Source organism: Dasypus novemcinctus, chromosome 31 (assembly GCF_030445035.2).
Source record: "Dasypus novemcinctus isolate mDasNov1 chromosome 31, mDasNov1.1.hap2, whole genome shotgun sequence".
NCBI lineage: Eukaryota > Metazoa > Chordata > Mammalia > Cingulata > Dasypodidae > Dasypus > Dasypus novemcinctus.
The window spans coordinates 34,576,268-34,599,313 of NC_080703.1; the positions used below are offsets into that span (position 1 = coordinate 34,576,268).

General features: G+C 36.7%; 1 protein-coding gene across 1 annotated transcript in view; it reads right to left on the reverse strand.

The window, feature by feature from the left end:
• Window positions 1-23,046, reverse strand: part of UBE2E2 (ubiquitin conjugating enzyme E2 E2) — a 368,066-nt gene that overhangs the window by 41,213 nt on the left and 303,807 nt on the right. The window contains exon 5 of the mRNA XM_058290675.1: window positions 6,122-6,269. Coding sequence (XP_058146658.1) covers window positions 6,122-6,269 — 148 coding nt within the window. The remainder of the gene's footprint in view (window positions 1-6,121; window positions 6,270-23,046) is intronic.

Below are 23,046 nucleotides of genomic sequence, written 5' to 3' on the forward strand. Positions count from 1 at the left end.
GGGTGCCACACCTATTAATTGTTACCTCTATTCTCAGATTTGATACAGCTACAAAACTAAACCCTGGGAAGCACCTGATAGCTTCTGTGATTTTTTTTTTCCTGGCCACTTGTCCCACCCACTGCTTTTTCAGTCTTTTCCTGGCAACTCTGATCAAAGAGAAAACTCTTTTTTACCTGCTTCATTGCATGGATATCCAAGATCAAAACCTACGACCAGGTAAATTCAGTTTCATTTTTGCATTTTGTTTCCTAGAAAATCATTCTTTGAGAGATGTTATGTTTAATGAAGTACTACATACAATTGGGTCTTTTGCTTTGTCTTATTATATGCCAGTATCCCTTGTAAGAAAACTAGAGTTAATTTTTATTGAATTGACAAAATAGGGAAACAATCTTAATAGCACCCAAATTTACAAATACATCAGAAAAGTCAATGTATCTCAGAATTACTTTCTATTTTGATTTTCTTAAATCAAATTTATGATGGCACAGAATTACTTCTGTGAAATTTTAATTCATAAAACAAAAATGTTCTCTACTTTAATGGTATTTCTTGACCATTCTTATCTAATGAATCCTCAATTTTTCCAGAACCTACACAATATGATAACATATTTCCAAATTGATCTGAGGAACTGAGGAAGCCTGTGTGGGAGAGAGGGGGCAGTATCCTAGGGTTCTACAAATAATATTGAACTAGAAACCTTTATATATTTTTCGACTTTATTTTCCTGGTATTAAAAAATAACAGATCGATTTAACAGTAGCTAGTTAATGTTTACTTATCCACACGGGGCAAGGTATTAACTATGTATAACTATAGCTTTCTTTTTCTTTGTAGGAGGTGTCAGAGAAGTTAAATTACTGTAATTACAGTCTACCTACATCTGTATGTGGAAGTATTGATTAGAACGATAGTTGGAATTTGGCATGTAATAATCTCCAAGAGAAGCTAATTCTCCACAAACACAGAAGACAGCTTGAATTTAGCTATATGTTGTGCCACGTATTCCTCCCTTACACATTTCTTATTTTTAGAAAAGCTGTAGGCATCAGTCGGAACCTGATGTCTATGTAGCTACCTGCAGTGGCTGTTCTGAAAAAAAAAAATTTTATTCCTGTTATCATCTGCTTTGAAAACAGGTAGTCTTATCATTTTTACAGCTTTATCTAAAGTACAGGAAAGGTAATTGTTCTCAAATGTAGTAGGACTGTGTTAGATTAAAAAACAAACGGACTTAAGCAATCTGAACAAAGAGCTGTGATGTCCCAGCATGAGGAAGGAGACTCTGCTAGCCTTCTGTAGATCACCTGGGAGTGACAGGAACCAATGGAGCAAATTCCTCTATTCATCTGCTCAGCCCATTTGAGAAGAATAATGCTCTTGCCAATGAACTTACAGCTGTGCTCATCCTCAGCTTAATCACTGTATAAGGCTCAGTGTTAATTTGCTGCCATTCTTAGCTCTATTTGTTGTTCTAATGAAGACTTGCATAAATCTAAGACTGGGGGTAAATGAGACTTGATTTTCACTTGGAAGGGGGAGGGGGAGCAGCTCATCCATCCTGTGCATTGATGCTTATGCGTATGCTTAGGGCTTTTTCATTGACCTGGTCTGTGCAGTTTTGCCTGTTTGAAAGTTGTGGACAGACTTCATGGCTGCACATGAAAGCCGGCCCAGGCTGTACCTCGAAGGAGCCTGTGGTCTGAATGCCGAGGACAGGTAAGGAAACACAAAGGACCAGGGTCAGACACTGAGGACTCTTTCCCAGAGCAAAACAGAGCAAAATTACATTTTTACTACAGATTATTCTAATAACTGCTGGTATGTCTAATCTTTGGAAATTGAAAAAGAACCCTTTATTATAGAAAATTTCAAACTTTCTCAAAAGTAGAGAAAATAGTACAATGAACCCCTATGCACTCTTCACCCAAATTAAACATTATCATGGCCAAACTTACCTTCTATACCCCTACCCATTTCCAATCATCCTGAATTATTCTGAAGTACATTTCAGGTATCAAATAATTTTATCTGCAAGTAGTTCAGCATATCTCTCTAAGAGATAATAAAAGCCCGTAATCACAATTCCATTATCATACCTAAATTTTTTTGGCAATAATTCCTCAATAGTAAACGCTCAGTTTTCAAATTTCCAATTGCCTCAAAAGAGTCATAAATTTTGGGGGGGGAGGGTATTTTTCATGATAAAGTATCAGAATTACTTTAAGAATGAAACAAGCTCTTAATATTTTAGCAAGTAATACTAGTATAGTCAGAAAGTAGAATAGAGATTAGAAAAATGACAGATGATATGCACAGGAAAAAAATGTGAAAAAGGCTATTTCTAGACTTTACTCTGTAAAGAAAGCATTTGGTACAGAAAAAACTGTTGATTTTCTAGTTTATCTTACACTTCTGTTTCCAGGATAACTGATTTTATACTAGGGAAAATTTCCCATTCTGTATAGACCAGGACACATGTTAAATAACACTTAAAGAAGCAGATTTCATATAAAGATATGACGAAACATCTAAGAATTCTAAAAAAGCAACCACAAAACAGCCAAGACAAACTCTGAAAGATGAAACAAAATAGAAGTGCTTAAACTTCATATATCCTGAAAAAATATTTGAGAAGAGAGTATTTACAAATAAGAGCATTCCATGGTTAATGGAATTTTGATTCCCTAACTGTATTCTAACTTTCAGTGATTCATGTATGAAATCACGTACCAAGCAGGACTAAATTCAGATAATCTAGGAGTCTGGAGCTGATTTTTTGAGTTTATCATCCTCTACTCTTGTCTGTTGCCACTTTTATCTACCACTGTGTGTCACAGTCAAACTCCGACAGCCAGGTAACGTCTGACAAATAAGAGCGCTCTATCAGCCTCAATATACACCACTGGGAAGCGTGCACAGCACAGAAAGGCCAGCAGTCAGACCTACCTACACCACTGTACTGGGAATGGAATGATTACTGCTGTACACTCATCAGGTGGCCGACAACTGCTGGACGCTGCCACCTGAGAGGAAATCTGCCCAAAAGATAACACAATAGGCAATGCTCATCCAGGAATAGGCTTTTTCTCAGAGAAAATGGTTTTAGAGATCATTCAAAGCTATCTTCTCTCAATTAAATTCAATTTAGTAGTTATTTATTAGTCATCTACTGTATGCCCACTTGGTTTCTTACATTCTCTGGGAAATAACATCAACAACAAAGTATGTGACTGTTTACAAAGGGTTTCACATCTATCACCTCATTTTAAACTCATGGGAATCCTGTGATTTAGGTAGAGCTGGTTTAATCCCCCCAACAAAGTTAAGTGACACATTCTACACCTCGCAACTAATAAATAAATAGTGGAGCTGATTTTTAAATTCTGATCTGCTGACTACAAATATGCTAATATGGATGTACAGCCCCATCCTAACAATCTTAACGTTCAGATGTTTCTGTATGGACCAAAAACTTCTTAAAAGAAATAAATGTTAAATTTGAAGAAGTATGACAAAGGTTAAAAATAATCAGTTTATGTGGGGATTAGAGAGAGAATGAATATTTTAAGTTGGTTAAAACTACATGCAAGGTCTACTTTTGAGCTGACATCACTGCTGGTGCTTAAAATGGATTTACAGATTTAGTATAGGAAAATCTTATATACTTTTTTTTTTTAAGATTTATTTATTTATTTTTCTCTCCCTTCCCCCCCCACCCCGGTTGTCTGTTCTCTGTGTCTGTTCGCTGCATCTTCTTTGTCCGCTTCTGTTGTCAGCGGCACAGGAATTTGTGTATATTTTTTTGTTGCATCAGTTCTCCGTGTGTGCGGCACCATTCCTGGGCAGGATGCACTTTCTTTCGCGCTGGGTGGCTCTCCTTACGGGGCACACTCCTTGCGTGTGGGCTCCCCTACGTGGGGGACACCCCTGCGTGGCACAGCACTCCTTGCGCGCATCAGCACTGAGCATGGGCCAGCACCACACAGGTCAAGGAGGCCCGGGGTTTGAACTGTAGACCTCCCATGTGGTAGACGGACGCCCTAACCACTGGGCCAAGTCTGCTGCCCTTATATACTTATATTCTACCAAAATTATATTTGTGATAATGTGAAGATATATTGAAATTTAACTTAAATCTAGGGGGGTTAAAAAAACCCACAGAGATTGAAAGTATACCAGGGGAGTGGGGAGTGGGATATATGGGAACCTCTTATGTTTTTTAAGGTAACATTTTATATGATCTATTAACTTTAAAAAAAGATAATTAAAAAAAGTATACCAGATAACAGTGTGGAATAAGTCCACTAAACAAAAGAATGGCTATTCTGACTTGCTTAATATAAATAACTCTTTTTAAGGCTCTAGAAGTATCAATGTGCATATAAATGATGTGACAATTAGGAAAACATTCTATGTGTTAAACTGAATACTTATTTGCTAGCATATATTTGATAAATACTCTTATTTTATCAGGCTTCTCTCAGAATGCATCTATAATTTTCTGAGGCATGTCAAGAGAAATTTTAATTCACTGCACAGAAATATTTTTGATAGCTGAGAGAAGGCTCTGCTGGAACGCATCTGTTCCTCTAAGCAGGGATGACTGTATAGAGGACTGACTCCCATACAGCTGGTTCAGGATTACAGCCCTCATTTCTGTTGACTAGGGAGGCAGAACAGGCTGGACTGGGTTATGAACGGACTTCTTCTCAGTAATGAGTTTTCTCACTAAGCATGTGGTAATGCTTTATTCCATGTATAAGAAGCAAGGACTTCTTATTCATTTAGTGCTCATAAGGGCCTCAGAAGTTTCTTGAATAAGTGACTTACCTCTTTCAAAATAAAATTTTCTTTAAAAAAAAAAAAAAAACCCAAAATTTCAGCAAAACTTTTTTGGGGAAGGGGAACATATGCCTTTAATAATTCTGGGAGGACCATTTTATTGGTATTATTTCCAAATGAGGTTTAACAGTCACTGAGTCAAAGGGGTTCAGTTGAAATGGAATAAATGGGATTGAAAAAATAAAGTGTTCACTATTCAACTTGAAACTTGTAACGCAATATTGGAACTCACTATCTGGGATGAAATAGGAATTAATTTTCAAAACTTTTATATTGATCTTGTTAAATCATACAAGTGTTAAAAGCAAATTTGTTGTTCATAAAAAAGTTTCATTACTGAGAAATGATGGGCAAAAAAGTGGGAAAGATAAAATTTTCTTTACGTTTTATGAACCAAGAAGGAGCCTGAGCAGAGGCCCTGGTCTCTACTTGCATTTCTCTCTTTTGCTTAAAATTTTAATTATCTAAGTAAACAGAATATATTCCTGAAAATGGAAGATAGAATCTTACAAGATATCAAGTCTATTAATTAAATATTCAACAAAGAATGTTCTAATTGAGAACAAAAAAGAAAACTCTCTAGCTACCTTTTGATTTTTGTATTTCCTAAAATAAATCCAAAGATGTGAAAAATTGGTAGTTGGTTTATCTTTTAGTTCAAAGACATATAATGGCACATTAGGAACAGGAAATAAGAACTTCCATCTTTAAGCATGTCAGCAGGCCACAAAGGCCTGGCCATAAACTATTTTTTAGTTTTCTAAGGAAGCTGTATTTCCTTGTTTACTTTTTGGATGTTTCTCAGTTCAGGACTATTCTGTTTTTCTATTCTAATAGCTTGTCAGGATGCATGATTATTAAGATGTCAAAGAGGTCAAATCTCTGTGGTGCTACCTGGTGGTTATAAGATTTTAACAGCCCACATTTTTCAAGTCAACATCATCTGGTAGGCATCTAATTAAACATTAAGCTCTTCAATTTGAATCTTTATTGTTTGGCCACAGAATTTCATGCATTCTTTAAATGTAGTTTCCTATCTAAAATGATTTTTCACTAACTTACCTTATACTATACTTTTTCCTTCCTAACAAATACTAGTTTTTAAAAAGACTAATGAGAATACACAATTTAAAAGAAAGCAGACTATACAATATAGAAATTAAAAATCAATAATAATAATAGCAGAGTAATAGAAATTACACAATTTATTGAGGTCTGACATTTAAGGCTTGAAAAGCTCCAGTTCAATACTGAACTTAAAGTCCCTTACCAGGATTGCAATCTGTGAGAAGGGAGCAGATGGAGAGGAGAACTTTAGAAATGGTTAGGGCTGGACTCCAGTTGTCCTTCAGGATGTCCAGACAGATCACGCCTTGACTGTTAATATTACAGTGATAGATTCTTGTTCGGAAGGTAACCTAGAGGAAAATGTACAGGTGTTATAAATAGGCACAACTATTGTTAGACAAATTCATCTAAGGGACACTGGTTGAAACATACCTAAAAATATTTCCTTAGGCACAGGAAAAAAAATCAATAAACAAAAATCATAATTTTAGGAACTTGTTTTGGGCACAGAGAACCCCAACAGTAAAAATCATAACATTCTGATAAGAGTCTGTCATTTTAATTAATATTCTGGGAGCTGAATTTACCCTTGATGCAATTATAGGAGTATTTATAAAAGGACAATTGACTGACCTCTGAAAATATTTGGAAGAAAAGATCTGAAATTCAGAAAATTAAAATTTTCAAATGAAATTTTTTTGGATTCCAATTGTTTTCAGGATTTGGTACATTCATAAAATCTAAACTTCAAAGAACATAGAAATACTAAAAAAAAAAAGAAGCCAAATATTCTATATTATGAGTATATGAATTAGGACACATGTAAATAATATGTGCAGAAAAACTTTGCTATAATTTACAAGCCCTTTCCTCCTTAAATTCTATACTTTAAATGTAATTAATATTAGTGCAGCCTACTTTTAACCTATGATAGCTAGATCACAACTATACTCTGCTTTTGTATAATTCTGAAACAGGGTTATCACATTTTAAAAGAATTTTAATTGAAAAAGCTAAGCCCAAATCAGTTTTATAATTCTGGTAAAACTTTGTAAGTCTACTTATAAGGTGAAACATACAAAAATCTTGGTGTTCTAAAAACCAGTCTTCTGGCACCCTAAGTTCAAAATGACTCTGGTTTAAGCAATACGCATGCAGATGTCTGTAGGTGCCATCACCCACCAGGGCATCTGGCGTCCACTCAAACATCAAGAGACTTATTTGATTTACATGATGTCAAGTCTCAGAAAAGACAAACTGAGAGTCTTCTACAGTTGTTGAACAATATGCCACCACAGGCTAGATTAGAATTCATATTAAGAACAGATATTAGGATACCTGAACAGCTAGACTTTCAGTAAACGGATGAACTTGAAAAGATATGCCTAATGGGAGAGATAACGAGGGAACTTGTCCGAGAAAGCCAGGGCTCTAGATGGGGGAGAAAAATGCCTCCCTTGAGAATTTTAAATCCTGGGCACATAAACTACTCAAACACTGAAAGACAACTCAAATAACTAAATTACTATCAGATCAAATATATATTTAAGGCAAAAAGCATCACTAGGAACAAAAAGGAACACTGTTTAACAATAAAATTCATCACAAAAATAAAATAATTCTGAATTTCTTGCACCTAAAACATAGACAAAAATATACAAAGTGAAAACTGGAGAAGTATAAGAAAATGACAAATCCACAGAAGGAGACTTTTAGTACTCTTCTATCAGTAACCGGTAGATCAACCAGAACAAAAATTATTAATAGCAAGGACACTAGAGAAATGATCAAAATTAACAAAATCAAGGTACCGAAGATAAAATTCTGTACTCAACAGTTAAAAAATGAAACATCAGAATCTATCACATAAAAGATCCCCCCCATTACATGTATGGATACTGAAAAAATACATTTTAAATTAATTCTTGGATTAAAGAAAAAAGTCAGGTATATTTCTGTAGTTACAATGTCCAATGTAGGGCCTGGCATATAGAAAGGGTCCACAGTCTTTTGGTAAAAACATTTTAAAACTGCAACATATAGTAGAGTAAAAGTGGGAAAACTGGAGAATATCCTTATGAAGCAGGAGGCATTTTTAATATCTTTCTGTGCCATAATGTTATTTCACCTAATTGTTCTGCAGATTAGGGTATTACCTTAGAGGAGATTTCATACAAGTCAAACCAATAACAACAAACAATAAATATTTAGTAAGTACTCCATGCATGTTAGGTACTTAAACATAAAAAATTTTAATTGTTATTGAAAATTTAAACACTAAAGATAACCTGAACAATTATGTACTTTGGTCATCTCAGCAAAAATGTTAGCTTTTTGTGAGGAAGAAAGTGAAAGCATTATCGTAAGGTACCTGTCTCACCAACCCCTACCACCCCCCTCCCATGAAAACTAAAACCACAATCAAGGCAAAAACTTGCTAACAAAATCTCTCTTTTTTGAAAGATTTATTTATTTACTGCCCCCTTCCCTTTTCCCTGCCTCTCCCTGCTGTTTTGGTGTCTGTGTCCATGTGCTGTGTGATCTTCTGTATCTACTTCTCTTTTTGTCTTCTCATCTTTATCCTCTAGGATTCACTGGGATTCGATCCTGGGGACCTCTGATGTGGAGAGAGGTTCCCTGTCAACTGTGCCACCTCAGTTCCTGGTTTCGGCTGCACTTCATTGTGATTCTCTCCTTCGCCTCTCCTTTGCCGCGTCATCATCTTGCTGCACTGGCTCATTGCATGGGCACTGGCTCATCACTTGGGCACTTGGCTTGCCATGCAGGCACTCATGTGGGCACTGGCTGGCTCCCCATGTGGGCACTGGTTCACCATGCAGGCACGCTTTCTCTTCTTCTTTTTCACCAGGAGGCCCCAGATATTGAACCCAGGTCCTCCCATATTGTAGGTGGAGGCTCTATCACTTGAGCCACATCTGCTTCCCAACAAAATCTCTTAAACAGCCAACAGTTTTCTTCCAGACCCTATCAACAAAAGTAGGGGAAATGAGAGAGAAGAATATATGCAAACTGATAAGAACTTGTCTACAGTCCTTACATATTAGTGATGCAGAAATGAGAAATGATGTTTTGAATACTGACAAAAATTGAAGGACTTGCAACTGGTAGAGGAGATTTTTAGGGACCAAGAAAGCACCCCCATTACCCCACAGCAGGCTGTTCTGATCTCTGAATCAATATTTCAGAATGCCTACTGTGTTATCTTGCTCAGGGGGCTATAGATCTTTCACTTCACCCTCCCGACAAAAGGGAAAATGATAAAAAATGACCATAAATCAAAGTCAAGTTCCACTGCAGGGGACTACCCAGTCTACACCTGCACTGAATTTATAAAAGCTGTACTGGAAGCACAGCTCAATAAATGATGTTTACAGTGACATCCATCACTCCTCAAGGAGAGGTAAAATTATATTGAGAAAACTGTTTTCAAAAGCAGGGAAGAAAGTACATTTTAGAACCATTTTCAAATGTAATGAAAATCTTAAAACAAGATTTGGATATAGTGATACAGAAAACTTATTTAGAAAGGATAATTCCAGATGATTTTGGATGAGAAGTTTTAATTTATATGAGATACACACAGACATGTGTGGGTGTATGTGTGTGGTAGACAGAATAATGATCCCCTCAAAATGTCCACATCCTAATCCCTGGAACCTGTGAATATGTTTCCACAGATGGTAAAAGGGACTTTATAGATGTGATTAAGTTAAGACTCTTGAGATGGGGAGATTACATGTAATCATGCAGGTCCAGGGGGCAGGAGGATCAGTATCTGTTGAGGTGACAACGGAAGCAAGAGGCTAAAGTGATGCGAGGAAGGTGCTATGAACTAAGGAATGTAGGTGTCCGCTAGAAGCCAAAAAGGTAGAGTAATGGTTTTTCTCTGAACTCTCTGGAAGGAACATAGCCCTCGAGGTATCTTGATTTTAGTCTTCTGACCTCTAGAACAGTAAGATAATAAATTTGTGTTGAAGCAGAGTTTGTGGTAATTTGTTAAAAGAGCTAAAGGAAATTGATAAAAGGTGTATGTATATGTCCCAGTTGCCTCATTATTTTATCTTGAAAGGTACTTTAAAACAGACTGTGTCTATTTCTGAACTACACAGTATCATCTTTCCTTAAAAATAATTTTAGAAAGCATTAACAAAATTCTTTATGTTGACTATAGGAAAAAGAAAACTATTAAGTCGTGACTGTGGATAAGTCACTTTGCAACTCTGTACCTCTATTTCCTGACAAAGTGAGACAGACTAGGTATTTCTAGTTCCAAGATCCAACAGTTGCATTGTGGAAAGAATAAATCAGCAGGAATCAGTGGGATGTAGGCTGGAATCTTGACCTGGGTAAATCACTTAGTGTCTCTGAGATTCAGTTTCCTCACCTATAAGACGGAAAAAATCACAGCCCCACCCAGAGTGGCGGTGAGGTCTGCCGTACAGGAAAGGCTGGGAGGCGAGTCTGGTGACAGCAGGAGCAGGTCAACGTCGGTGTCCTCCCCTCTTCTTCTGTCCCCACTTCTGAGAATGCACGTGCTCATGTATTAATCCCCCTATCACCTGGGGTTTTTAAAATACCACCCCCTTGCTCTAGGGTACAGAAAACACTCCAAATACAGATAAAAGTGGTTGTATAAATGGAGAGAGATCACGTAGGGTATGAGTATAGACAGAGAGGAAAATAATAAAGTATTTCTGAAAAATTGATTCTACACGTAATTTAGATAAATGTTTTATAGTAAAGACTGCCAAGCTGGAAAACTAATTCTGATGGTCACATTAAAACGATCATGTAAAAATAATTGTCCAGTGATAACCTCTATTACCAGATGATAAACAGTAGTGTGATTTTACTGAGGAAGTATGACATCAGTGAGAGAAATACATTCCTCTTAAAAACCGAGTATTTTTCCATGGAACCTCTGTGCTATGAATCAATGAAATCATGTAATAAAAGTCCAAAAATAGCACGGTTATTAACATTATTCAAATGAATCTCTGCCTTAGGCTTACTACTAAACTGTAGTTTACCTGAACAAGTTGTTAGCATACATTAAAAAATGTCAGGCTCACCCCTCCCCATAAGCTTTCAAGTGATCTTGTCTTAAAACTGAATTAAGAACATTGCACCAACTACTAACACACTTTAAGATTATTCTGAGGTAATAATGATTCAATAAAAACTGGGAAAACCTTTTATAAATGAGGGAGTCACAAATTCTGAACTGATTCTAGGAAATACATATCAGCAAAACAAACCAAAAAACTAAATATAGTCGCCCCTGAAGAACTGGCAGTCAAATTAAAATTATATCACCTCAAAATCACAACGTATAAAGATGACACCTACCCATTTATGAATAAGAGACTTTACAGTATGCTATGCTTGACTGTAGGTTATAGCAACATTTAAAAAGCTTTCAAGTATAATTTTAATAATTAAAAAAACTTTTTAGTGTATACATTTAAATTTTAAGTCTCTCAGTTCATTTTAAGTATAGACGTAGAATAAATACACAAGCAGAAAATTTCTCTCTCATCATGGGTAGCAAGTTTCTTAGAAGATGAGAGCATCTTACTCAATTTTCAGTATCCCTTCTTACTCTACAGCAGGAGATTACTCCCAGCTCCTGTAAAGCAGGATGCTTGGTACAACTTAATTAGGGATCAAAAATTAGTTTTCTTCCTATGTAATTTATAAAAATTCCATTGTTTGGTTTTTAACAAGAAAGTGGCTTTATTTATACAATCCAAAAACTGGAAACAGCTGAAGATATTCAACAACAGGAATACGGATAAAGAAACAGTGGATAGTAATTGATTGGAATACTGCTCAGCAACAAAAAGGAACAAACTACAGACATGTAGCAACATAGGTTAACCTCAAATGCATTATGCTGAATGAAAGAAGCCTTACACAAAGGGTACACAAACTGAATAATCCCATTTATATGAAATTCTAAAAATGACAAAACTAATTTATGGTAGAAATCATGAGAACAGTAGTTGGTTCTATAAAAGTGAAGGCGGGGATTGACTGGGAGGGGCATGAGGGAACTTTGTGTTGTAGACTCTCAGATCCTTGGTATGGTAGTTGTCCATCTTCACCTCCTTGTTAGTTGTCCTGGGTGAGACCAATGAACTGGAGAGTAGGTGTTGCAACTTCATTGAGAGTCAGGGCCCATCTGGCACATGGACAGCCCAAAGATTTAAGTCTTTTGGACGTACATCTACCAACTCTAGTACTAATTATAGGTCCAAACAGAAGGACAGAGAGCCACGTGTAGGGAAACCACAACTGAGTCCAATTCTGTCACTCTGGGGAACATAAATTCCAAAGTAGGGCCCACTGGCAGGGCACAAAACTCCTGAGCTATCTGCCCTGACTATAGTGTCTGGATGTCTTCAGAGCCCTCAGTAACTCTGCTATTTGGGGTAGTATATACTTTGGGAGTCAGAGATTCTGCTGAGACCTACGTAAGCATAACCTCTGGAAGGACCTCCCAACTCACTTTTTTTTTTAAGATTTATTTTATTTATTTCTCTCCCCTTCCCCCTTGTCTGCTCCCTGTGTCCATTCACTGTGTGTTCTTCTGTGTCTGCTTGCATTATCCAGAGGCACTGGGAAACTGCATCTCTTTTTTGTTGTGTCATCTCGCTGCATCAGCTCTCTGTGCATGCAGCGCCACTCCTGGGTGGGCTGCGCTTTTTTCAAGCAGGGTCGCTCTCCTTGAAGGGCGCAGGCCTTGCGCGTGGGGCTCCCCTGCACAGGGGACACACCCACGCGGCACGGCACTCCTTGCGCGCATCAGCACTGTGTGTGGGCCAGCTCACCACACAGGTCAGGAGGTCCTGGGTTTGAACCCTGGACCCTCCATATGGTAAGCGGGTGCTCTATCAGCTGAGCCACGTCTGCTTCCCCCGACTCACTTTGAAATCTCTTAGCCATATAAACTCATGTCTTTACTTTTCCCCATTTTTGGTCAAAGTCTTTTTCCAGTTGCAAAAATTCAATTTATATAGAATGTTTCAGGAACATATTTATATTGAATAAAGTTGAATATGTTTTTTTTTCCAAATCTGTGTTTCTTTCTTCATAGCGATTTGTTCTTTCATTACATTTTCTACTCCATCCTTATCTCTTTAAATAATCTTGTAGTCTCTCTCAACTTGTTCTATTATCTCAAATTTCAGGAATGATAATCCAGCTGATTTTCCTTTTTGGTATGGATTGTAGTCATTGTATGGATGGCAATCTTTGAGTGACAGTTCATCCTCAGTGAAAATTGTTTATTTTTCTATATTAAGTTCCATGTGCCTAAGAGTGCACTGGTTTTGCATTTGCTTCTTCATGGAACTCAGAGATAATACTAATTTGTGACCAGACTGTACCATATATGCCTAAAAAAAAGGAAAAAAAAAATCATCCCTCAGTGTGACCTAGGCTAATGAGTCAATTCAGTCAGGTAATTGTGTCCAGTTGTTTGGTCAAGCAAGCACTGGGCTAACTGTGATACAAGAACATTTATGGACTTTTAGTCACCAGTGACTTTACTGCATAGATAGCTAATTACATTTACATCAATCAGGGAGATTGCCATCAGCGAGTGAGGCTTTATTCTATCAGGTGAATGCCTTAAAAGGGGAAGTGATTTCAGCATGCAGAGAGAATTTCCCAGCTCGTCTTTGGACAGCCAACATCTCCGGAAACTCATCAAGGACCTTTACTGGCCTTAACAGGAGCCCCTGGTTTGCAGCCTGCCAGTGGAAATGGACTTGTGAATCCCCATGGCCACGTGAGAGACTTCTATATAAAATCTCTTACTATTGACAGTTATCTCCTGTTGGTTCTGTTTTCCCTAGAGAACCCTGACAAATACACTCAGGAAAAGAGGAGTCAACTTACACCCAAATCCTTATAAAACATCTCATATTATAGATGATGTCTCAGTTACTTTATTTTGAAATGAATTCTGTCTGGTAAAGACACAGTAGCCTGAAACCAGCTTTCTCAATGCTGGTTTGGCATGCATAGAGAGGTTTCCTTAATCAATTGGCTAAAAAACAAAACAAAACAAAAAAGAAATTTAACATAGCCCTAGGAGTATGACATTCCTAGGAGTGTAACTTCACAATTTGAAGACTCGGATTTTAACAAGCTATTTGAAGATCACTTTAAAAAGCAATACAGTAAGTACTGAAGGAATTAGGGAAAAAAAGTTGTATGAGTTTTCTGCAAATGGGTTTTCATGACTTAGGATACATTTCCCAGTAACACATTCATACATGGATTAAAACACTGTTGAATCCCAAACAACTGAGATGGAAATGAGAATGACTGGAAATCTTTACTTAAACACGTACACAAAGAATCTCTTAAACATTCTCACTGTTTTAATTCATTGAGCACAATCAATGCCTGGGGGTCCATCAAAACCAGAATCCAAAGTTCTCTGAGTTTAATCTTCTCACTAGTGGAGTCACACACACACCACAAACAGATAAATACTAGGTACTCAAACACCGAACTTAAAACCACGTGGGGCTATGTTGATCCAACAACACTTATTATTAATTAGTACTGTAGAGAAGAGACACAATTTAACAGATGTCCAATGAATCGTGATCTCTAAGAACGATTTGTTTCTGCTTTAAAACTACAAAAGTGTCCCCTACATAACAATTAATTAGGAAGCACAACAGCTGAGACACTTAATGAATTTCATGTAAAGAGCTTAATAAATGACTGACCACATGATACTCATTAAAGTAAAGACAGTGGCATAAACATATATAGGAGAATGGTTCACTTTTTATTTTTATTTTTCAATTTTTATACGTCTCACACTACCCAAAGCAATTCTATGAGATGTAATATATTTTCATATTTGCTAAATTTAAAAATGGAAATAATATACAAGCTCCTTCATTCTTCTGAAAAGAAGTGGCCGTTATTTATGTTAGGAGATTAATAATTCAATGTTCATACATTACAGTATATAGCACTTGTTATAACTAGCAAGAAAAGATGATTTGGCTTTTATTATAGCTCACAATAGTGAAGGAAAAAAAACTATAGTTTAACACTGTCTAAAATGAAACAACTAATTCTGTTAATGATACAGTAAATTAACAGCAATTATAAAATTGGCTGAATGCCCACTCTCTCTCGGCGAGTGCTACATAACAGACAAAAGAGACATTCTTTGAAAGTGGCAGAGTGTTCATAAATACCACAAACGTTTCCAAATTTTGCATGTATAATAGGGAAGGCAATGATATTTTTTCCCTGTTTATATCGTGAAGTTTAAAAACATTCATGCATATCACAAACTTGCAACCAAAAATAATAAAAATTTAAAATGTCTAACAATTATGCAATGTTTATGTGCCAGCAGGCACTGTTCTAAGTGATTTAAATTTTTACATAATTTAATCTTCACAATCACCCTGTGAGGTAGGTACTATCATTGTCCCCATTTCTGAGAGACGACTGAAGTCAAGAGAAATTAAGCCAGTAAAAAAAAGGTTACAAAAATTTTGTTTTGGCATGACTTGAAAATTGTCACTTAACATTTGTCTCATCTTGGGATAATTTAAATTCCAGCATTTAGAATATTCTAGTGAATATTCTTTAAACACCTGTAGTGAATAGATACAACTAACAGACTTTATAATCACGGTGTGGTAACTGATAGCTAACTAGGCAGCTGCTTGGTAAGTAAAAAGGGGCACATTCTACTTTTAATAAATATTCAAACATTTTAGTTTGTTTTATAACAGGTTATGATTAATATTATGCGATGATTTGAACTAGATTCTAGAATACAAGTAATTAACACTCTGTATAGCCTTCTTTATAAGTGACACAAAGGCAAGAAAAACACATGGTCAAGTGGAAGAAAATCATATTTTTTCCCAAGTTACTTACTTCTATTTTAGATGATCCCAATTCGATATGTATCAGAATTCCCTGTTAACATCCTGTCAGGAAAATACTGGTTTACTCACAAACGGTTAGAAAATAAGATTAAAGTCAGATTGGAAAAGTGGAGGGGTGGGTGTTGAATGATAAACTAAGAAGCTGATAATCAGACTGTATTTTTTTTTTTATAAGGGGAGTGTCATTGATAAAAGAGGTATTTTTTAGGAATTTGGAATAGATTTGTTACATAACGTTCCTTCTTAAACTAGTTTCTTATGGAAAGAATGCTTTGTGGTTGATGACAGTAAGTAATTCCTAAATTCACAAAATGGCTTTTATATCATCAACATTGGTGAACTTTTTTTTTTTTTTTTTTTTGGTCTTGGCTGACAAAACCAAGATAGAAAGGGAACTGAAGAAAAAAGAGGGAGGAAATGGAGAAAGAATGGGCACCTCCATCTTCAATGTGAAGCAGGTAAGGAGGACAGGAGGGCCCAGGCACTGCAGATAAAGAGCAACCAGATTTGGCCTTTTCTGCTTATGGCCTCTGATACCCTCTGAAGCCCACTTGTTGAGAAGATAAGAGGGATGGAAGGGAAGAGAGCAGATACGCAAGAGAAGACTCCAAGGTGAGCATTCTGACTCTTTGGGTTGAGGCATCTTCGTAAGGAAGGATCTCTCTCCCTCCTCAACAATAACTAAAAGAGGTAAATCGTCTCTCAACTTTTATCAAGAAGTGAAGGACTACCTCCAGATTATCTCTTTTTGCTTTCCTGGCAAGTATTCAAGAATTACTTGTTAGGTTACTGAAGGAATATTTAGTACCATGAGGGATAGCTTAAATTTTATCTAATGATAACTAGATGGGTTTGTTATTTCACTTAAATTTATATGTCTATTTTTCTTTTATTCAGGCAATCTCTTTCCTTCTCTTCTTCACTTGTGCAAAATCTGATCACTTCAACACTCTGATTTCTGACATTATTTTTCTAGTCTCTATTTCCATTGTTAAGGTTATCTTACTTCATTCACACTCCAGGGCTTCTGAAGCCTGCTGTTTTGGGTTTATCTTTTTCCCTCTAGTATTTTCCAAAAGACTCTTGCCCTAAAAAACACTAGATTAATTTTTCCCTGGCCCTGTGTGGAAATGCATCTGGTAGAAACAAGAAAAGGAAAAAATACATGCCCAATTTTCTAATGTTCTCTTCCTCCTGTCTGCCTCTCCTATCCCTAATAGTAATCTGAAGTAGTATCTTAAATAAACACTGTGGCTGCCTCTTTCCTTTCCCTATAATTTGCAACAACATTTCTGTATTGAAGAAAATTGGTGGCTTCAGTACAGCAACAAATATTACCTTTTCAAAGCAAACAATTGCACTCTATGTAGCTTTTTTGGTAAACAGTGCCAACTTCATTTTACAAAATTTATGTTCAGTTCAATAAGGATTTCAGAAATAAATTTTTGTAGACGGCTAGCAACAAATACTTATTTACAATGGGAAAAACTGTACATAAGATCTTTAAAAAAGGGGATTATATCTGATACGGATTTTTATTCCCTCTAGGGGAGAACAGGATATGAATATATATAATTGTTCAATAAGTGAACTGGAAAAATAAAGAATATTCACATTTGAAAAGAGGCCATATGTACCATAATTAAAAATAACAAATGATTGAGAACTTCTAATGTTCCACCTGTTAGGTTGCTTTTTGTAGAGTGGGGTGGGGAGGTGTTAACTAGGAGATGTGAAAGTTTACAAAGGGAAATAAGTTCTTTTGTTATTAAAATTTTGATATATAGCAACTTTCAGTTTTGTGATTAGTATTTTAGTCAGTATTAATTATAAGTTTCAAACAGTAATTTTAGAGTTAGAAGTAAAAATATTTCATAAATACTTCAAATTAGAAAACAGAACTGATAGAAATTCTAAGAAGTATGACACATAACACTGCCTTGTATCTAATTAAAATACACAGTACAAAGAGTTTTAAAATCTGAGCTATCTTGATAGAAATGACCAACTATACCCTTCCCCCCATAAAAAGTTTCAAATACTTCTATTCTGGACATTAGAAGAATTGACTTTTCTTCAGAAGTCTGTACGGTCAGTTTTGTTTTTTTTCTCTTAAGATGTGGTTAACCTCTAAAATTACAGATTCATTTTCTCAGGTGCGCCTTTAAAACCTGCATCATTACTTTATAGTCACCTGATGGAGCATCTGTGGCCTAGTTAAGGGCCATTATATCAGGGGTTCTTAACCATGGGTCTGTGGAAAGATTCAGAGGGTCCACGAGCTTGAACTGAGAAAAAAAATATAAATTTAGTAGTTTTATTTTTTCTGACCTCTAACTGAAATCTAGCACTTCCTTCACTTAGAAATGTATGCAATAAGTAAATTATGGTAGTATTCATTTATTCATTTCACCTGACCAGCAACGGGTCTGTAGAACAAAAAAAGGTTAAGAACCCCTGCATTATAACCTTTACTGATCATCAAAATTAATTCATGAAGTAGAAGTTTATTAAACAAATCAGGGACTACTGTAGTGTCTATTTTTTCATGTGTGTGTTTTAAAAAAATAATTCAGTGTATTCACAATTTTGTGCAATACCCACCTTTCTCTAGTCTCAAAACTTTTTCACCACCCCAGAAAAAACCCATTACCTACTAAGTAATCACTGCCTATTTTCAGTCAGTCAAAGGGCTGTCAATGCAAACTACCAGAAATGTGTTGGCTTTTATAATGGGGATGTATTTGGGGTAAAAACTTATAGGTCCAAGGCTGTGAAATGTCCAGATTGAGGCACCATGAGAGGTGCTTTATCACCAAATCAGCCACTGTTGATCCTATTTGTCCAGCCACTTGGCAGAGCCAGACGGCTTCCAATCTCTGTCCCGGGCTCTGCCTTCCCCTTCAGAATCTAATTCCTGGAGCTCATCCGTGGGCAACCAGGCACAGGGTTTGTTCTTTCTGGGCCTCCTCTATCCGTGTCCGCTGCTCTGCTTTCTTCTCGAGTTCCACTGCAGGCTATCAGGCATTTGGATCATCTCTCTCTGCAGCTCAACTTTGGGAAAAATGGAATCCTTTCTCCACAGTGCAGGATGAAACATGATGGCTCCCTTTTTCTGTACTCTGTGTCTCTGTTTAGATCAGACTCAGCAAGAGGGCAGAGACTCAACCTGAGTCACGCATCACTGATGTGGTCCAATCAAAACATTTCATACTGACAGGAATGGATTATTTAAAAAACATTAACTTTTTCTTTTTGGGATTCACCAAATTCAAACTGTCACAGTACCCATTGCCTGCCACCCTAATCTGCTTTCTGTCTCTATGGATTTGCCTGTCCTGAATAATCATATAAAAGGAATCATGCAATATAGGGTCTTTGTAATGCATTAAAAAAATAGGCTATTGCCTTATAAATGATCTCTAAGTAACTTACCTGGTTAGCAGCTATTAACAAAACTTCTCCCTCTGACTCACCAAATCTGTCTGTTTTACAAAAAACTGAAATCATTTAGTAGTCACTTTTCCCCTCATTTTCCTCTTCCCACATTAACCTCCCTGCATTATCAAGTCTGTCTTACCACCCAGCTTCAACCTCACTGCTCTTAATCCATCTCTCTGTAGAATCTTCAGTCTTTCCCTTACCAGTGGATACCTTCTGTGTCTATAAGCATGCTATGATTTCTCAAATGCAGAAATGATTTTCTTCAAATAATATGGCATCCCCCTAAACAACTACCTTATTTGTCTATTTCCACACACAGCCAAATGTCTTAAATGCCAAACAGCCCAGTATCAAAGTCAATAATGGATTACTTTTGGTTTCAGCTCACAGATGTACAAAGATAGACAGCATCACTCCTACTGTCATAACAACAACAAAAGCCGGACAGATTGCAAATTAACAACTTTTTTCTAACCCATTAGAAACCTGGGGTTGCAAGGCAAGTAACCAACCTCAAATTGAGAGGCACCTGCAGAGAAAATCAACAGTGGGTCAAAAATGGGGCTGAAGTTTAATATTACTTCAGTTAGAAGTTAGAGAATGAACTTCTAGCATACAAGAACAAATCTTGCATTTTATCCAAATTTCTAATTATTACATTTGTACTATTAAAAAACATCAGGGGGAAGCGGCTGTGGCTCAATCAGATGGGCTCTCGTCTACCATATGGGAGGCCCTAAGTTCACGTCCCGGGGCCTCCACAAGCACCACAGAGTGCCACCTGGCCTGCAAATGCGATGGAGTGTCGTCAGCCTGCAAGCGCCAAAGAGTCAACTTAGCAAGGTGACGCAACAAAAAAGGGAGACAAACAAAAACAAAGAAGAGAGCAGCGAACGGACAGAGAGAGCAGACAGCAAGCAAGCCACAAGGGAGGGAGGGGAAATAAAAAAAAAAAATACAGGCACAGAAGAACGCACAGGAATGGACAGAGAGAGCAGACAGCATGCAAAAAGCCACAGGGGGGAGGGATAAAAAAAAAACATTAGGAATTAAATCTTCAAAGTTTGATATTATAACATTGATCTGCTTTCTGTTTATGTGGATTTGCCTATTCTGGCTATATCACATAAAAGGAATAGTATTTTCTCAAATACTGTTGATTGTCATAATGCACATTTGCTTACTTTTACTGAGTTTAGTGGAGGACCATGGTATTTTTGGTTAGATACTGTTGCCACAGAGTTATTAAGCTTTCTTTTCTCTCTTAATTGTAACTGAAGAATGTGAAAATTTATCTTCCCTTCAATAATTTGCCTTCCAGAATAGTTTAGTCATAATGCAATCTCACTGAAGTAATCTTTCCAACAGAAGTTTTATATACTGCTTTAAGAAGATGCTTTGAATATTTTTACAATAAAATTTCATGCTATTTGCCCCGATTTATCTTTTCGTCCAGTGTTTTTTGCCTGTATTTGTTGCTTCACACAATCTCTTGAGGAAAAAAAAGTTGATCTTAAACATGGGATCAAGAAATGTGGTAATGGAGCAATGTTATTAGCATTCAAGATGATATAGCTGTGTCTGAATTTCCACCTGGATTTCAGCTTACAAAGCATGCACATTTACCTCAGCATCTTTTCCTGAAGTAGAACGATATAAAACTACTGAAAAACTACCCTTCACAGATCAGTTAGCTTAACATTTATTTAAGCAAAAATTTTTTATTGTCTTTTTTTTTTAAAGATAAATAGATCACATACACAAAAAACTTAACACTTAAATAACATTTCCTTCAGGAAGCCTTTTTCTGCCTTCATCAGTTTGTTCAAGAGTCAGTTTTCCAAATGTTGTGTGAGCATGTGGGATGGGGGTTTGTATGACACGTATTTGCTAGCTCATATTGTTTTACATTATTTTTCAACTTTTTATTTTGAAAAATTCCTCCAACCCACAATGAACAGACTACCAGATTTTGACAATTCTGCTTTATCTCTTTTGATAAACACATAAAACACCTACATGCTTTTCCTTTAAACTATTTTAGAATAAGCTGCAGAAATCAAAGAGAGACTATGCTTTCCCAGTTGAGCAGATCTGGCACACTTTTCCAAAACCAACTGGCCACAGATTTAAGGGTCTATTTTTTTAACTCTCAGTTCTACTCCATTGGTCTATTCATCTATCCTTATGCAACTACCATGTTGTTTTGACTAATGTAGTGTAGCTTTTAATATGCTTCAAAGTCAGGAAGTGTGAGTCCTACAATTTTGTTCTTCTTTTACAAGATGGCTTTAGCTATTCATGACTCCTTATCCTTCCATATAAATTTGATGATTGGCTTTTCCATTTCTGCAGAGAAGGTTGTTAGAATTTTTACTGGGATTGCATTGAATTTATAAATTGCTTTGGATAGGACTGACATTGTAATGATATTTAGCCTTCCAGTTCATGAACATGGACTGTCCTTCCATTTATATAGGTCTTCTTGGGTTTCATTTAGAAATGTTTTGTAGTTTTCTGTGTATAAGCTATTAACATCCTTGGATACACTTATTCCTAAATATTTGCTTCTTTTAGTCGCTACTGTAAATGGATTTTTTTTTCTTGATTTTTTCTTCTGAGTACTCATTTCTTCTTATGTATATAAAAGCTACTGGTGGGAAGCGGATGTGGCTCAACTGATAAGAGTGTCTGCCTACCATATGGGAGGTCCGGGGTTCGGATCCAGGGCCTTGTGGCCTGTGTGGTGAGCTGGCCCACATGCAGTGCTGCCGCATGCAAGGAGTGCTGTGCCATGCAGGGACAGCCCCTGCACAGGGGTGCCCCATGTGCAAGGAGCATGTCCCACAAGGAGAGCTAGCTTGCACAAAAAGCACAGCCTGCCCAGGAATGGCAAGATGACACAACAAAAAAAGAGACACAGATTCCCTGTGCCACCTGACGAGAATGTGAGCAGACACAGAAGAACACACAGCCAATGGACATAAGAGAGCAGACACTGGGGTAGGGAGGTGGGGGGAGGAAGAGAGAGAAATAAATAAATCTTAAAAAAAAAAAACCTACTGGTTTTTGGGTGTTGGTACTGTGCTACTTTGCTGAGTTCATTTATTAGCTTTAGGAGCTTGTGGATTTTTTAGGATTTTCTGTAGACAGGATCATGTCATCTTCAAATAGGGAAAGTTTTACCTCTTCCTTTCCAGTTTAGATGCCTTTTCTTTTTCTTGCCTAATTGCTCTGACAAGAACTTCCAGTACAATGTGGAATAAGAGTGGTGACTGTGGGTATCCTTGTCTTGTCCCTGATCTTTTAAGTGAAATTTTCAGTCTTCACCATTAAGTAGGATGTTTGCTGTGGGCTTTTCACATATGCCCTTTATCATGTTCAGGAAGTGTCCTTCTATTCCTTGTGTTCGAAGTGTTGTGAAGAAAGGGTGTCAGATTTTGTCAAATGCCTTTTCTGCATCAATTAAGAAGATCATGCAGGTTTTTCCCTTCATTCTATTAATGTGTTGTATTACATGAATGGATTTTGTTAAAGGTGACCCAACCTTGCATACCAGGGATAAATCACACTTGTTCATCATGTATAATTCTTCTAATGTGTTGTTAGATTCACTTTGTTGAGAGTTTTTGGATCTATATTCATAAGAGATTGTGCCAGTTTGAGTCCTTCGTGGACCCCAGAAAATTCTGTTCTTAAAGCGAACCCATTCCGGTGCCTG